At 44.8% G+C, this 18,674-nt stretch overlaps 1 protein-coding gene across 1 annotated transcript in view; it reads right to left on the bottom strand.

The window, feature by feature from the left end:
- dysf (dysferlin, limb girdle muscular dystrophy 2B (autosomal recessive)) overlaps positions 1-18,674 on the bottom strand; it is a 247,009-nt gene that overhangs the window by 161,052 nt on the left and 67,283 nt on the right. Inside the window, exons 43-48 of the mRNA XM_083993329.1 lie at positions 13,624-13,752; positions 12,326-12,481; positions 11,621-11,712; positions 8,768-8,938; positions 7,280-7,422; positions 4,614-4,753 (exon numbers count right to left, since the gene is read on the bottom strand). Coding sequence (XP_083849455.1) covers positions 4,614-4,753; positions 7,280-7,422; positions 8,768-8,938; positions 11,621-11,712; positions 12,326-12,481; positions 13,624-13,752 — 831 coding nt within the window. The remainder of the gene's footprint in view (positions 1-4,613; positions 4,754-7,279; positions 7,423-8,767; positions 8,939-11,620; positions 11,713-12,325; positions 12,482-13,623; positions 13,753-18,674) is intronic.

Here is an 18,674-nt window from a genome sequence, read left to right as displayed (position 1 = left end):
GAGTGAGGTCAGAGTGACGTCAGAGTGACGTCAGAGTGATGTCAGAGTGATGTCAGAGTGATGTCAGAGTGACGTCAGAGTGATGTCAGAGTGATGTCAGAGTGATGTCAGAGTGATGTCAGAGTGATGTCAGAGCTATGTCAGAGTGATGTCAGAGTGACGTCAGAGTGATGTCAGAGTGATGTCAGAGTGATGTCAGAGCTATGTCAGAGTGATGTCAGAGTGATGTCAGAGTGACGTCAGAGTGACGTCAGAGTGACGTCAGAGTGATGTCAGAGTGATGTCAGAGCTATGTCAGAGTGATGTCAGAGTGACGTCAGAGTGATGTCAGAGTGACGTCAGAGTGATGTCAGAGTGATGTCAGAGCTATGTCAGAGTGATGTCAGAGTGACGTCAGAGTGATGTCAGAGTGATGTCAGAGTGATGTCAGAGCTATGTCAGAGTGATGTCAGAGTGACGTCAGAGTGATGTCAGAGTGATGTCAGAGTGATGTCAGAGTGACGTCAGAGTGATGTCAGAGTGATGTCAGAGCTATGTCAGAGTGATGTCAGAGTGACGTCAGAGTGATGTCAGAGTGATGTCAGAGCTATGTCAGAGTGATGTCAGAGTGATGTCAGAGTGATGTCAGAGCTATGTCAGAGTGATGTCAGAGCTATGTCAGAGTGATGTCAGAGTGATGTCAGAGTGATGTCAGAGCTATGTCAGAGTGATGTCAGAGTGATGTCAGAGTGATGTCAGAGTGATGTCAGAGTGATGTCAGAGTGATGTCAGAGCTATGTCAGAGTGATGTCAGAGTGATGTCAGAGTGATGTCAGAGTGACGTCAGAGTGATGTCAGAGTGATGTCAGAGCTATGTCAGAGTGATGTCAGAGTGATGTCAGAGTGATGTCAGAGTGACGTCAGAGTGATGTCAGAGTGATGTCAGAGCTATGTCAGAGTGATGTCAGAGTGATGTCAGAGTGATGTCAGAGTGATGTCAGAGTGATGTCAGAGCTATGTCAGAGTGATGTCAGAGTGATGTCAGAGTGATGTCAGAGTGACGTCAGAGTGATGTCAGAGTGATGTCAGAGCTATGTCAGAGTGATGTCAGAGTGATGTCAGAGTGATGTCAGAGCTATGTCAGAGTGATGTCAGAGTGATGTCAGAGCTATGTCAGAGTGATGTCAGAGTGATGTCAGAGTGACGTCAGAGTGATGTCAGAGTGATGTCAGAGCTATGTCAGAGTGATGTCAGAGTGATGTCAGAGTGATGTCAGAGTGACGTCAGAGTGATGTCAGAGTGATGTCAGAGCTATGTCAGAGTGATGTCAGAGTGACGTCAGAGTGATGTCAGAGCTATGTCAGAGTGATGTCAGAGCTATGTCAGAGCTATGTCAGAGTGATGTCAGAGTGATGTCAGAGTGATGTCAGAGTGATGTCAGAGTGACGTCAGAGTGACGTCAGAGTGATGTCAGAGTGACGTCAGAGTGATGTCAGAGTGATGTCAGAGTGATGTCAGAGTGATGTCAGAGTGACGTCAGAGTGATGTCAGAGTGATGTCAGAGCTATGTCAGAGTGATGTCAGAGTGATGTCAGAGTGATGTCAGAGTGACGTCAGAGTGATGTCAGAGTGATGTCAGAGCTATGTCAGAGTGATGTCAGAGTGACGTCAGAGTGATGTCAGAGTGATGTCAGAGCTATGTCAGAGTGATGTCAGAGTGATGTCAGAGTGATGTCAGAGCTATGTCAGAGTGATGTCAGAGTGATGTCAGAGCTATGTCAGAGTGATGTCAGAGTGATGTCAGAGTGATGTCAGAGTGACGTCAGAGTGATGTCAGAGTGATGTCAGAGCTATGTCAGAGTGATGTCAGAGTGACGTCAGAGTGATGTCAGAGTGATGTCAGAGCTATGTCAGAGTGATGTCAGAGTGATGTCAGAGCTATGTCAGAGTGATGTCAGAGTGATGTCAGAGTGACGTCAGAGTGATGTCAGAGTGATGTCAGAGCTATGTCAGAGTGATGTCAGAGTGATGTCAGAGTGATGTCAGAGTGACGTCAGAGTGATGTCAGAGCTATGTCAGAGTGATGTCAGAGTGACGTCAGAGTGATGTCAGAGTGATGTCAGAGCTATGTCAGAGTGATGTCAGAGTGATGTCAGAGTGATGTCAGAGCTATGTCAGAGTGATGTCAGAGTGATGTCAGAGCTATGTCAGAGTGATGTCAGAGTGATGTCAGAGTGATGTCAGAGTGATGTCAGAGTGATGTCAGAGTGACGTCAGAGTGATGTCAGAGTGATGTCAGAGCTATGTCAGAGTGATGTCAGAGTGACGTCAGAGTGATGTCAGAGTGATGTCAGAGCTATGTCAGAGTGATGTCAGAGTGATGTCAGAGCTATGTCAGAGTGATGTCAGAGTGAGGTCAGAGTGATGTCAGAGTGATGTCAGAGCTATGTCAGAGTGATGTCAGAGCTATGTCAGAGTGATGTCAGAGTGATGTCAGAGTGATGTCAGAGCTATGTCAGAGTGATGTCAGAGTGATGTCAGAGTGATGTCAGAGTGATGTCAGAGCTATGTCAGAGTGATGTCAGAGTGATGTCAGAGCTATGTCAGAGTGATGTCAGAGTGATGTCAGAGTGATGTCAGAGTGATGTCAGAGCTATGTCAGAGTGATGTCAGAGTGATGTCAGAGTGATGTCAGAGTGATGTCAGAGCTATGTCAGAGTGATGTCAGAGTGATGTCAGAGCTATGTCAGAGCGATGTCAGAGTGATGTCAGAGTGATGTCAGAGCTATGTCAGAGTGATGTCAGAGTGATGTCAGAGTGATGTCAGAGTGATGTCAGAGCTATGTCAGAGTGATGTCAGAGTGATGTCAGAGCTATGTCAGAGTGATGTCAGAGTGATGTCAGAGTGACGTCAGAGTGACGTCAGAGTGATGTCAGAGCTATGTCAGAGTGATGTCAGAGTGATGTCAGAGTGATGTCAGAGTGACGTCAGAGTGATGTCAGAGTGATGTCAGAGCTATGTCAGAGTGATGTCAGAGTGATGTCAGAGTGATGTCAGAGCTATGTCAGAGTGATGTCAGAGTGATGTCAGAGTGAGGTCAGAGTGATGTCAGAGTGATGTCAGAGTGAGGTCAGAGTGATGTCAGAGTGATGTCAGAGCTATGTCAGAGTGATGTCAGAGTGATGTCAGAGTGATGTCAGAGCTATGTCAGAGTGATGTCAGAGTGAGGTCAGAGTGAGGTCAGAGTGATGTCAGAGTGAGGTCAGAGTGATGTCAGAGTGATGTCAGAGTGATGTCAGAGTGATGTCAGAGTGATGTCAGAGTGACGTCAGAGTGACGTCAGAGTGATGTCAGAGTGATGTCAGAGTGATGTCAGAGTGACGTCAGAGTGACGTCAGAGTGATGTCAGAGCTATGTCAGAGTGATGTCAGAGCTATGTCAGAGTGATGTCAGAGTGATGTCAGAGTGATGTCAGAGCTATGTCAGAGTGATGTCAGAGTGAGGTCAGAGTGATGTCAGAGTGATGTCAGAGCTATGTCAGAGTGATGTCAGAGTGATGTCAGAGTGATGTCAGAGTGATGTCAGAGCTATGTCAGAGTGATGTCAGAGTGATGTCAGAGCTATGTCAGAGTGATGTCAGAGTGATGTCAGAGTGATGTCAGAGTGATGTCAGAGTGATGTCAGAGCTATGTCAGAGTGATGTCAGAGTGATGTCAGAGCTATGTCAGAGTGATGTCAGAGTGATGTCAGAGTGATGTCAGAGTGACGTCAGAGTGATGTCAGAGTGATGTCAGAGTGACGTCAGAGTGATGTCAGAGTGATGTCAGAGTGATGTCAGAGTGATGTCAGAGTGACGTCAGAGTGATGTCAGAGTGATGTCAGAGCTATGTCAGAGTGATGTCAGAGTGATGTCAGAGTGATGTCAGAGTGATGTCAGAGCTATGTCAGAGTGATGTCAGAGTGATGTCAGAGCTATGTCAGAGCGATGTCAGAGTGATGTCAGAGTGACGTCAGAGTGACGTCAGAGTGATGTCAGAGCTATGTCAGAGTGATGTCAGAGTGATGTCAGAGTGATGTCAGAGTGACGTCAGAGTGATGTCAGAGTGATGTCAGAGCTATGTCAGAGTGATGTCAGAGTGATGTCAGAGTGATGTCAGAGTGAGGTCAGAGTGATGTCAGAGTGATGTCAGAGTGAGGTCAGAGTGATGTCAGAGTGATGTCAGAGCTATGTCAGAGTGATGTCAGAGTGATGTCAGAGTGATGTCAGAGCTATGTCAGAGTGACGTCAGAGTGAGGTCAGAGTGATGTCAGAGTGATGTCAGAGCGATGTCAGAGTGATGTCAGAGTGATGTCAGAGTGATGTCAGAGTGATGTCAGAGTGATGTCAGAGTGATGTCAGAGTGACGTCAGAGTGAGGTCAGAGTGATGTCAGAGTGAGGTCAGAGTGATGTCAGAGTGATGTCAGAGTGATGTCAGAGTGATGTCAGAGTGACGTCAGAGTGACGTCAGAGTGACGTCAGAGTGAGGTCAGAGTGATGTCAGAGTGAGGTCAGAGTGACGTCAGAGTGAGGTCAGAGTGATGTCAGAGTGATGTCAGAGTGATGTCAGAGTGATGTCAGAGTGATGTCACCACCTGCTCGATGTCCGGCTGCAGGGGGCTGAACAGTCGTCTGGTCTCCACGTGCTCCGGTACCAGACCCAGTTTCCTCAGGACGTGGAGCGACAGCCGCTCTCTGATTGGACCGAGGTGACGCTTGGACTCGTGTTTGTCCTCTGAGAGCGCGCACACACACACACACACACACACACACACACACACACACACACACACAGAGAGACACACACACACACACACACACACACACACACACACACACACACAGAGAGACACACACATACACACACTGAGGTTTAAGTGTAGGTCATAGCTCTGGTGAATAAATGACTGTTAAAGCTCCAGAGTGGAGAATGGAAACACGGGATACTGGGCGGACTGGGAGGGGAGTGGTTCACAGAGGAATTATTCATTATTCACACACATGTACACACACACACACACACACACACACACACACACATACACACACACATGGACACACGCACACACACACACACACACACATTGACATTGACACACACACACACACTGAGCTGCTGATTGGTCTCTGCATCACAGAGGGATGAGGAAAATCTGCGCTGCTTCCAAGCAACATGAAAATATCAACGTCAAAAGTTTATGACTGTAAACTCAGAGTCACCTCAAAGAGGAGGAGGAGGAGGAGAGGAGAGGAGAGGAGAGGAGAGGAGAGGAGAGGAGAGGAGAGGAGAGGAGAGGAGAGGAGAGGAGGAGAGGAGGAAGAGAGGAGGAGGGGAGGGGAAAAAGGAGAGGAGAGGAGGAGGAGAGCAAGAGAAAGAGGAGAGGAAAGGAGGAAGAGGAGAACAGAAGGAAGAGGAGAGGAAATAAGGAAGAGGAGGAAAGGAAATGAGAAAGAGGAGAGGAAAGAAGGAAGAGGAGAGCAGGAGGAAGAGGAGGAAAGGAAAGGAGTGAAGGAGAAAGAGAAAGAGGAGAGGAAGAGGAGAACAGAAGGAAGAAGAGAGGAAAGAAGGAAGAGGAGAGCAGGAGGAAGAGGAGAAGAGAAAGAGGAAGGCAGGAGGAAGAGGAGGAAAGGAAAGGAGGACGAGGAGAGAAGGAGGAAGAGGAAGCGGAGAGGAGGAATAAATACGAGAAGATAAAATGACATAAGGAGGAGACAAGGAAACAAGAGAGGATAAAACTAAGGAAAATGAAAGGAAGAGCAAAAGAGAGATGAATGAAAAAGGAGTACGAAAGACAGAAAGAGAAAGAACAGTGAGGAGGAATAAAGAGAGGAGGAGAAAGTAGAGATGGAGGTGGACTATGGAGAGGATGAAAAAAAGATGGAGGGAATACAAAAGAGAAAGGAAATAAAACAAAGGAAGTGACGCAGAGACACAAAGAAGATGGGGAGAGAAGGATGAAGAAGAGATGGAGGAGGAGGAGGAGAGTAAAAGAAAAGGTGAGAGGAAGAAGAGGAGGAAGAGGAGTGCGGCCTCTTTTGTCACGGACAGCGGGGCTGACGCACAGTAACCAGGCCGACAGTGGAAAGAGAACGGCGACGGCGCTGCTCGGTAAACCGAGAGACGACCGCCATGTTGACGTTGGACCGTCCACGTAAAACACACACACACACACACACACACACACACACACACACACACACACACACACACACACACACACACACACACACACACACACACACACACACACACACACACACACACACACACACACACACACACAGACACACACACACACACACACACACACACAACCACACACACACACACACACAACCACACACACACACACACAGACACACAACCACACACACACAGTTGTACCGTAAATCACCATAACGACAACCGAGGAGAGGAGAGGAGAGGAGAGGAGAGGAGAGGAGAGGAGAGGAGAGGAGAGGAGAGGAGAGGAGAGGAGAGGAGGAGGAAGAGGAGGAGAGAAAGAGGAGATGGGAGGAGGAGGAGAGAAGAGGAAGATGAGAGGAGAGGAAGATGAGAGGAGGAGAGAAGGAGGAAGAGGAGAGGAGAAGAGAAGGATCAAGATGAGGAGAGAAAGAGGAGAGGAGGAGGAGGAGGAAGAGGATGAGAGAAAGAGGAGAGAAGAGGAGGGTGGAGGAGGAGGAAGATGGGAGACAGAGGAGAGGAGAGGAGGAGGAGGAAGATTAGAGAAAGGGGAAGAGGAGAGGAGAGGAGAGGAGAGGAGAGGAGAGGAGAGGAGAGGAGAGGAGAGGAGGAGGAAGATGAGAGAAGGAGGAGAGGAGGAGGAGGAAGATGAGAGAGGAGGAAGATGGAGGGAGGATGGAGGAAAGTGATGGAGAGGAAAATAAAGTGCAGAGCAAAGAAATAAAGGATGAAAGAAGGTAAACAGGAAATATGGAGAAAGGGAGTGGAAGAGAGGAGGAGGAGGAGGAGATAGAAGAAGGTAAGACGGTTACAAACTATGGCGAGAACAGAAGGAAGGAGGGATAAATGGAGTGAACATGGTTTCTAATGAGACTGAAAGACTGATGGGAGAAGAGAAAGATAAATGAAAAGCGGGAGGAAAGAAAAGAAAGAAAGAAACACACACAGAGGAGAGGAGAAGAGAGGAGAGGAGGAGAAAAGGAGGAAGAGGAGAGGAGAGGGAGAAGAGAACGAGAAACCAAAAGACGGAGGAAAGAAAAGAAAGAGAAGAATGGACAGAAACACACAAACACACACCCAGGTCTGCGGCGGTGTGCTGGTCTCCTCTGAAGTGGACGACGTCGTCCTGATAAACCGGTTTCTTCAGGTTCCTGCGCTCACACAGTCGGTTGAGGAGGCGACTGGGACTCAGCTGGTCCCTCCACTGGTTCACGCCCGAGCTGCAGCCACACAGAGAGAGAAGCTGTGTTCAAAATCATCCACTCATTCACTCACTCCCTCCCTATCCACCAGTGGCGGACTGGGACAATAATTCAGGCCGGGAATTTGATGCCATTCCAGGCCACCCTTCTCATGCAGACCACCATACCTCGAGTTGTCCTATTCTAACCCTATTTGATAGTTAAAAGAAATTTAGGAGTGACCAATAAGTTATCTATTTGAATATATGATTTTCATTGAAAACCCTGTTTTCAAATGTTATAGCAATGGGTGAATCCTCAAAAACGCATGATGACAGCAGCCATAGGATACACAAATGTACAAGGCAAGACACACAAAACAATGGGCCTATATTTTTTAAAAAGAGAGAGAAATACTAGCTCGGATGTTCAATAAGTAACTTTACTTTCAAGCATCAAACTTATCAAATGTATCAAAACTGGAATAAATTAACTCATTAGTGTCAATAAAGCAGATCAGTAAGAGTAACCAGTCAGCGATTATCCCTAGTAAACCAGTATGCAACAAAATCCACTGCTATCCACTACATCATGTAGCCTACACGATGTAGGGAACGACGGGAAGAGAATTCGAACACTACACTGTAATTTTCTGAACATGTTTGTGTCAGCAGATGCGCCGGGTGTTGCTGTGACGTAAGTGGGCGCGCCAAGAATCATGTAAACAAACCGGACACATAAAAATAAAATAAAATAAACCGCACCGGACACTTGCGGGAACATTTGAAGATGTGATTCTGCGTGGCTGGGTTTCTCGGACAATAAACTGTCGAAATATCGGAAGTTTGGTTTGGTTAACTATTGTTGTGTGTCCCGACCGTGAGCCGTAACAGCTCGTGTGTGAACTGTGGCTATTAGCTTAGCTCGTTAGCTCGTATTTACTACATATTCTACTACAGTTTATTAATTAGATTGATTTAATGCTGCCTGTTAATGTTCGGATGCTGCTTCCCAACTCCTGCTCCTCGGGCGAACGGAGCGAAGGCAAATACGTCTGAGGAGTTTACTGGTAAATAACCTAAAGAAATCGGAGCTAACATGCTAATTAGCTTGCTGCTCTTCTCTGGCAAACCACAGCCGCATTGCATTGTGGGATACGGGAGTAGAAAGTAGTGTACATCGCTTGTTCACTCAATTTTGCGGTGCATTGTGGGTGTTTTGTCATCCACTGGCCTACATAGTGGATGAAATTAATCGCGGAGAATTCAAACAACACTACAAAATGGCGAACAGTGACACACTATAGTGCACTAAATCCATGATAGGGGGCGATTTCGAACACAGCTAGAGAGAGAGAGTGTGTGTGTGTGCGTCCTCCACTCACATGCAGTAGGTCTGTGGGAGGCCGCACAAGGCGCCGTATCGGGACAGGAAGCGGTTTTCCAGGTCGATGACCGTTTCTCCGATCTTCTCGTCCTTGGACAGGAGGTCGTGGTCGTACAGCGTCACCTTCAGGTCCTTCTCCAGGGGGAGGGAGCAGGTGAGCTCAAACATCCTGCAGAGGGGGAGGAGGGGGGAGGGGGGAGAATCAGAGGGACGTCCAATCACATCTGGAGCATCTGGATGTAACGTTTCGTTTTGACATGTCGGCTTAACGACATGGACTTTTATTGGTTCCTTGATGTTTGTTGATTAATGGAAGGTCAGTGATGTCCCAGGAAAACTAACGATGCATTTCTTTATTAAGAATTAATTTAAATTGATTTAAAAAAATAAATGCGAACTGTAATATTGAGAAAATAATTCTTGAAAAACAGCATGATACGACGGAGTATTAGGGCCACATTGAGGAAAAAAAACAAAAAAACACAGACTTCGAGAATAAAGTCGTAAATTTACGAGAATAAAGTCGTACATTTCCTACGAGAAAAAAGTCGTAAATTTACGAGAATAAAGTCGTAAATTTACGAGAATAAAGTCGTAAATTTACAAGAATAAAGTCGTAAATTTGCGAGAATAAAGTCGTACATTTCCTACGAGAACAAAGTCATAACATTACGAGAATAAAGTCGTAAATTTATGAGAATAAAGTTGTAAATTTATGAGAAAAAAGTCGTAAATTACGAGAATAAAGTCGTACATTTCCTACGAGAACAAAGTCATAACATTACGAGAATAAAGTCGTAAATTTACAAGAATAAAGTTGTAAATTTACAAGAATAAAGTCGTCAATTTGCGAGAATAAAGTCGTACATTTCCTATGAGAAAAAAGTCGTAAATTACGAGAATAAAGTCGTAAATTTAAAGAAGTTGAATAAACTGTAAATACAACTTTGTCATTTAGCATCTCTGCGACACCCAGCTCGTTGATCTCTCTGACCAATCAGAGAGCTTGTTTCATCACCTTGATGGTTAGCCTGGTTAAGCTAAACAACAAAGCTAAACGATTAGCTGATAAAATCGGTTAATTATTCAGATTTTACAAAACTTTGAGTGTTTTTTCCCCCCTATATACTATTATTATTATTTAGAATATGTTTGTGTGGGTATAAGGACGTATGTGTATCTGTGTTAATAAAAAAAAAAGAAACTGCTGTTTTTAATATCTAAGTATTTATTCACGTATCAATTCTTTTTACAATTCCTCTATTTTATGCTTATTTAACAATGAAATACAGAAAATGCTTTAAGTTGTTTTTTATTTTTTGACATCACTGGTCCTCCGTATATGAAGTTGAATGAAATGAAATAGAGATGTGACAGAGTCTGACATCATGTGTCTGAGAGGTGAAGTGATACAAGGAGCTGCTGCTGCTCTGAGCTTTGGAAGAGATTCAACTTGACGAAAGTTTTTTTTTTTTAATGCAGTAACAAGACGTGACATCATCAATTGTGACGCCATAGCCTACTTTATATTTTTAGATACAGATGTTCTGCAGATGTTTGCAGTAAGTTTAACAACATGATATAAAGTCATCCCCTGAAGAGAAGAATAAAACGACTGATTGTTCAGCAGCTCTGAGTCTCTGTGGCTGTGATCGGTGTGAGTGCAGCGCCCCCCACTGGCGTCCATGAGGAAGAGGAGGAGGAGGAGGAGGAGGAGGAGAAGTGTGACTGTGGAGAACCAGGAGAAACATCTCCCTCTCTCTCTCTCTCTCTGACTAATGCGTTCGCTCAGATCCCCACGTTAAAGCTGAACAACGACGAGCTGTTCTCGGGGTCGGCTCCACTTCCCCCGAGCCTCCAACACAGACCATAATTACATGTGACACGGTTTAAAGTGAAGAGAGTCAGAACCAGCGAGAACCTCACAAAAAAAAAAAAAAAAAAGCAGCAGCAGCAGCAGCTTTGGCAACAGGTGCTTTTTCCACGGCCCCTCCGTTCAATTATGTGTCAGTCGGTTTGTGGTGAACTGATTAAGTGGAAATTTGCTCGGAGCTACGCACAACTAAAACAGTCTGAAGTGATAAAAGCCTTAAAGAGCAACTCAACACCGAGTTGTTCTTGAACGCAGCCTCCTCCTCCAGCCAAAGGCCTTGTTTCGTCTTTGTTTAACCAAATTACCAACCACACAACGACTGACCGACTATCGGCCGGCCAATCACGAGCAAGACGGCTGGTTTCACATGAAGAACCAGAGAAACTTTGGATTTTCTAAGTGAAGTGAAGCTCCAACCATCCGACCTGCAGACTCATCAGATTTGATCCTGTTCCTCTGAGTGAGGGATGTCACGACTACTTGTCTTCACAATTAATCGTGGTATTAAACGCCACAATTGATTGATTGTAAAGATTCCCAAATGCCGTCACTTTCTTAAAAAGATGATGTTGGAACCGTATCGGCAGATGTGGCGCCAAAGTAAAGGTAAATGCACAGATACTGGTCCATTTATCTAATGTTACACTGATATTGGAGTGAATTTAAATGTTAGCGTGTCATTTGTATTGTGAAAGATTGATTAAAATAACTTGAACATTTGGTATAGAGGACAATTAACTTAAGACTTAAATATTTCAAACACTTCCCCCTTAGGGATTAATAACTGGTCCTATATTAAGAGATTAGTAATGTTATTATATTTTGACTATATTTGATTTTACACATTCATAGTGTTGTGACATTTATTGATGCATAATAATCGTTGATAATCGTAACACCGTGATTATTTCTCTGAAGCTGAACCCATAAGGTGTGAGAGGTTCAGGGGAAGTCGGGACATTTGTGTTGTGTACGTACTTTCCAAACACAGGCTCCAGCGTGCAGGGGATGTAGTTGTCGTGGTCGGTGATGGTTTTCTTCCCCAGGGTGATCTTCACGTACGGGTCACACTGCAAAAACACACCGGAGCGACGTTCACAACATGTTTACTGTAACAGTGTTTAAAGGGATAGTTCAACATTTTGGCAAATTGGCCCATTGCCATAATCCCTATAGTCATAGCAGTCTCATGGGATTTCTTGGTTTCCCAAGTTGTGACCTGCACATTCACCACGCTATGAGATAATAACACAACGTTACCACACAGAGTTGTTTTAGAGGTAAATTCATGCAAAACAGCTGATGCACGTTGCCTTCAGGGACAGTTTTTCATCAAGCAGTCTCTGAATTTGCCTCTAAAACAACTCTGTCTGGTAATGTTGTGTTATTATCTCATAGCGTGGTGAATGTGCAGCTCACAACTTGTCCACCAGAGCGTTTTGGAGTTGTTGGATTGTGTATTTAATGAGTTTGATGAGGGAAACCAAGAAATCCCATTAGCCTCCGTAGCGTAGCTCTGAGCAGCTCACGGCTCTGCTCCGCCGTTCTAAAAACAGCTTGCACCGACAATTAAAGGTAACAAACCTACTGCTATGACTACAGGGATTATGGCAATGGGACAATTTGCCAAAATGTTGAACTATCCCTTTAACATCCACTGTGTGTTGTGTTCCTGTACCGTACCTTCCCGTTGGTGTCTTTGGGCTGCAGACTGTGAGCCTGGATGATGTAGACTCGGACCAAACACTCCTCGATGCCGTTGGGAGGGAGTTTCCTGAACTGGCGATGAGGGACGGGGGCGGAGGGGTCGTCCGGCAGCGGGTAGATCTTGAACATACCCTGTTGGACGAGGACGAAGACGGGGACGGGGAGGGGGAGGGGGGGGGGGGGCAAAGTGGAGGAGGAGACACAGTTAAAGAGATGAATGTTAATTAAAGACTTTAAATCTGAGGGAGCACAGAAGACAAGAGGTTAATGTCATGTATTGAAGGGTGTGACGTTGTGATGTCACACTGTGTTGTAATTCATGAATGATGCTTCCCGATATTTGGTAGAATTTTTTTTTTTTTTCATAAAATGTTTGACATTTTTTCACGTTTTGCAACATTTTCACGTCGTCTTGTGTGATGACAATTTATGACATCACATTTTATGACGATTTGCATTTTGTGACACTTTTTTATGACGATTTTATGACGTTGTCGTGAAATTTTGCAACATTTTCTGTAGCGCAGCGTTTTGTTTGGTGACGATTTATGATGTTACATATTGTGACGCTTTTTATGTTTTGTGATGTTGCTGTTTTATAGACAAAAAAACATTCGGTGACGTGATTACATCAATTTTTCTTTTGATGTTTTGTGATGTCACTTTGTTACAGCTGCATGAAACGATGGAGTCTTTTGTGGCACAATGTGACGCCATAAAACCTGATCTACAGCGACTTCAATGAACATGAACATTTATGACGTTGTGACATTTTGTAACACAATGTAACATTAAAGGGATAGTTCAACATTTTGGCAAATTGGCCCATTGCCATAATCCCTATAGTTTTAGCAGTTAAATTTTAGCAGGTAAATAGATGCAAAACCGCTGATGCGCGTTGCCTTCAGAGACAGTTTTTCATCAAGAAGTCACTGAATTTACCTCTAAAACAACTCTGTGTGGTAACGTTCTGTTATTATCTCATAGCGTGGTGAATGTACAGGTCACAACTTGTCCACCAGAGCGTTGTGGAGTTGTTGGATTGTGTATTTGATGAGTTTGATGAGGGAAACCAAGAATTCCCACTAGCCTCCGTAGCGTAGCTCTGAGCAGCTCGCGGCTCTGCTCCGCCGTTCTAAAAACAGCTTGCACCGACAATTAAAGGTAACGAACCTACTGCTATAGGGATTATGGGCCAATTTGCCAAAATGTTGAACTATCCCTTTAACATTAACATTAAAATACAACAGACGTTCAACAACAACAACTTTTACCTTGAACTCTCCGACCACCGACGGATCCTCTCCCTCGTCCTGAGTCTTCCCTCGGTACAGTTTGAATGTCTGACAGAAATCAGAGAGACCAGCGAAACCCTCGACCTTCTCCAGCTCCTGGTCGTACACCTGAGGAAGAGGAGGAGGAGGAGGAGGAAGAGGAAGAAGAGGAGGGGGCGGAGCTTATTATTACACCTATAAACACCTCCTGTGATGAGTTCATGTGACGCTCAAATGAAAGAGAAGAACAAGAGAAGGATGAACTTCAACTTGTTTCTGTGCTTTTGGTGAATAATTCATTCTTACAACTACATGGTGAACAACAGAACACACACGCACACACACGCACACACACACACACACACACACACACACACACACACGCACGTTTATTCTATATGGCATCATAGCTGACGACTGGCCAATGTAATTCCACTGGTATTGGATTTAAACTGCAGCCAAAAGCTACTCAACACTACATTACACTCACACTGCAGGAGCTGGCACAAGGCAGAGTGTGTGTGTGTGTGTGTCTGTGTGTGTGTGTGTGTGTGTGTGTGTGTGTGTGTGTGTGTGTGTGTGTGTGTGTGTGTGTAAGTTTGAGTATGTGTGTGTGTGTCCTTGTGTGTTTGAGTGTCTGTGTGTGTAAATGTGCACGTACTGTATCTGGGCAGGGGCGTCTATGTGTCAAAAGCACAAAAAGATTCATTTGTTTTCATTACGTTTGTTTACACCACACACACACACACACACATGGAGGCACGCACACACACACACACACACGCACACACACTCATTCTTTCCCTATCATCGGCCTGTGACAGCTCTGACGGCGTCGTGCTGCTGAAAAGTCAAACTCTTACACATCGAAGCTGGAAACAGTCGCTCGACTTACAACACACAACTACTGTGCGATGAAGAGGAGGAGGAAGAGGAGGATGAGGATGAAGAAAAAGAGCAAATATTAAAGGTGAATTGCAAAGTGCACGAGGGCAAAAAGTAGTTTTTATCATCATCTACCTTGGTCACAGAGGAGAAACCTGCAGAGAATCTGTATATCTAAGTTTTCTTCAATGTAAAACAATGTAAAACACATGGACTGTGTCATTGAGCTACTGTTAAAGGCATCTATGATCTCAACAGAGATACGTCTGAAATGAGTTTTTATGTTGATTACCCAGAGTTCTGCAGGAGCTTCAGCATCAATTATCTCATTATGGGACAATAACACATTTGCAGAAACAGAGCTGTAGTCGCTGCGTTGTACGACGCACAAAGCAGAGATACTGGAACCGTGGAAGAAGTTTATTAACACGAGTTGAAAGGAGGAGGAGGAGGAAGGTTATGAAAGCAACGAGATGCTTTCCATCCACTGTAAGGTTTTTTATAATTGAGAAACAAAGAGGTTAGTTAGGAAAGAGCGATGTGGGAGAGAGGGAGGGAGGATGAGACGAATGAAGGGTGTACGGTCGAAGGTTTTTGGGCGGAGAAGGGGTGAAAGAGTTGGAAAACCAAGTGGTGAGGACTTTGGGGGGAAAAGAGAGAGAACAGGAGGAAAGAAAGAAAGAAAGAGAGAGAGAGGGAGAGAGAGTGATGAGGAGGAGGGATGATGTAAACGAAAGTGACGTCTGGGAACAGAAGTTGACTTCAACAGTCGAACACCAAACCCAGCGCCGAGGGAGGAGGTTCAGGCGGAGAGCGAGCGGTTGGACGGTCGGTATATACGCGACATAAAACTGATCAAACCTCTTCTTCCTGTTCGTCACAATCACCTCCGTACCTTTTTGTCAAGACTGATGCCCAATTCAAATTCTATTTTTCATCCCTACCCTTAACCCTTGCCCCTTGAAACAGAGCTACAAGGATTAGGGGTTGAAAGTCAATCCCTACGAATTGGGACACCCCTTCAACAAACACATATGTCATCAGTAGTCAGACGTGACGAGCTTTTGCCACAAATCCTGTATTCAAAACCATGTTAACTTAATAAAATAAAATAAAATGTAATGCAGACTGATCAGTTCATTGCAAAACATTTATTTATTTATGTAAATGTGGTGATTTCTGTACGTAGGCTACGGAGCCCCCAGGCAGCGCTATGAAGCTTCACTTTTAATTCAAACAAACTAATGCGACTGCCACAATTGTTACATTTCATCAATGAGACCAGCATTTATCTCCTAAAAAGAATGTAACTTCCTGGCGGTAAACCTCTAAAAACCTGTGGGTAAGTTAATTAGCGATCGTCTTTACTACCGGGATGACGACGGAGGTTGGCCGGCTGACAAGCTCTCCGGACGGGGTGGTGTCTCCGTGACGAGCTGTTGATCTGCTCCACAGATGGAGGCTCCAACGTGGAGCTTCACTTCTCCGAAAAACATCGGAGCAAACATCTAAACAGCCTCATTTGGATAAACCGACCGCATATTGGGGATCTAAACAGCTACTTTATCGCATGAAAAATATTAAAACTTAACAAAATGACGTAATAACAGCGCTACAGTGAGAAATAAATCAGCTGCCAGTGGCCGCAAGATGCATTCTGAGAAACTTGTCATACCCCTCAGTTTGTAGTGTGCCTCTGGAAAATCTCAGTTTGAAGGGCAAGATAGCCACTACCACTTCCCCCTAACCCTCGTCTGAACCAGAATCGGGACACCACCACTTCACGTGAACGCGCAAAACGAAAGGGTAGGGCCAAGGGCTACGGCTAAGGGGGGAATTGGAATTCACCCATAGAGAAGTTTGACACCAGTTTCAAATCAATTCAGTTGTCCAAACCCAACGTTGATCAATCGGACGTTGGTTTTATCGTTCAGCAGACATGGGGATCGGCTCACGACTAATTTGAAGATATTACACAACTTTAAACCAGATGTCCGTCATAGGTATAGACGTTACAACTTAAACATCAACCAAATATCAACAACGTTTGACACTGCATCCCTGCTGGGTTTGGTAAATATGACGGTACCGTTGGCGTCAACTCAATAATACAGACAAGACGACAGGGCACCTAGAAAGGCAAACTATAGGACAATTCTCACTCTTTGTGATGTGAGTTTTTAATTGATGAAGGTTTTATCCGTGTAAAAACTTCACAGGGTCGAGAAGATCTACTTTTATTTGCGTGATCATGACCCTGATGTTCACCAGGTTCTCTCAAGATCTCAAAATCTGATAAAATAGGTGTTTTAATAGGTGTAGTGTTGCCCCGAAACCAACATTTTGGTATCAATATGTACTGTATTTTGATACCCCCCCCCCCCCCCCCCCCCCCCCCCCCCCCCCCCCCCCCCCCCCACTGTTTTAATTGTTTTAGTACTGCAGTTCCTTTGTAGTACCGGTACCTAACAAGCTTAATAGGTGGTTTATCTGGTTCCTGAGTCTCTAGACTACACTGACTCCTAAAGTTCAAAGTGTTTAGTTTTGATTGACAGGGGTCAGGTTTGAGGTATCTGCTCCTGTGATGAGTCCGTATGGGAAACTGGGAAATGGTTTTGTTGTTGGAGTTTTGAGAAGTTTCACCAAATCCTGCAGTGAAACATTTTAATGCGCCTTTGGACAAAAGTTCCCTTTTCCCTTTGGACTGAATCAAATTAATCATAAAAAAAAACCAACCCAATGATTCCTGCACGTCTTCTAAATCCCTCCGTGAGGAGGTGAAGCCGAGGCTGAGGAGCTCAGAGGTGCGAAAACCCTGGAAACATCGATTCACCGGAGCAAAACTAATCCCAAACACCAGGAGAGGAGGAGGAGGATGGGGGGATGGAGGGACAGAGGGAGAGAGAGAGAGGAACACCGAGGAAGAACGAGGACGGAAAGTAAAAGCTTCCACTAATTTTACTGTCAAGGAAGGAAATGAAAGGAGGAAGAGAGGTGAAGAAAGGTGAGGGTGTGGGAGGAGAGGGGTGAGCCGAGGACAGGGGAGACAGCAGAGGAGATGGAGGGAGGATATTAGAGAGGACAGTAGAAAGGAGGTGAAGAGGTGAGAGTGAGCAGGTGGAAAAGAGAAAGAAAAAAGAAAACAGGAAGCGGCTTCGGTGGATGTGACACTGCTCCGACAGGTCCACGTCCGACCTGATTACTCAAAGACACGTCGTCCCGGTGATTTCATGTTGACCTGTTTTTCAGTTTCATAACCAGTTGGACTCAACGTTGTGTTCACTGACGGGACAGAAACAGAAAAACCCGGTTGTGTAATTGAACGTCTTTAAAAACCTTCTGTACCTAGTCGTTGCGATCCGCAGCAATAAAACGAGGCCGATTCTGGAAATCACAGCTCAGTCACGTCTTTTTATTTTCTTTTAACAATATTTTTGGGCATTTTTGCCTTTAAAGGAATAGTTCACCAAAAATGAAATTCATTATTGATACACCCTCATGCTGATGAATACTCCGGAGTAGTTTTTTATTCCTCAAAGTGAATCTGGAGACCCGGGAGGCCGGTTCCTAGTCCAATGAAAACTTTATATGGGAGGCAATAGCGCCCGACACAAAAACGTACATAAAACTTCACAAAAACCATTCAATATTCCTCCACACTGCTCGTCCGCTGCAATCCAAGTGTCCTGAAGGGATATAGTCCAGAGTTTACTTGAAACAATGTCATTTAGGCAAGTCCGGTCACGTGATTTGATTGATTAGATTTATTGATTTAGCACAATTTTAAAACAGTGCAAGGAGGGAACGAAGCCTAGGGGGCTTGTACAAAGTTCCACTCCCATCATGAACTTGCGTCGTGTGAACGTGAGAGTGTGCACCAGGCAAATTCAATACAGGACTGTTTAGGCCAGGGGTCTTCAATGTTTTTCAGGCTAAGGACCCCCAAACTACTGGAGAGATGGAGCAGGGACCCCTGCTAAATATATTCATACAATTTTTTATTATATTAAACTGGGCCTAGTATCCCCTTAATTCAGTACCAAGCTATTCAAAGGCCAGTGAGTAAGGTGGCCATTCATTCAGTCATTTATAAACACACTTTGTTATATCAACTATGTCCAGTAATTGCATGATAATCATGCATACAAGCTATTTAAATTGACATT

Source organism: Trachurus trachurus (genome assembly GCF_905171665.1).
Source record: "Trachurus trachurus genome assembly, chromosome: 18".
In the NCBI taxonomy this organism is placed as follows: domain Eukaryota; kingdom Metazoa; phylum Chordata; class Actinopteri; order Carangiformes; family Carangidae; genus Trachurus; species Trachurus trachurus.
This window is presented reverse-complemented; position numbering and strand designations above follow the sequence as displayed.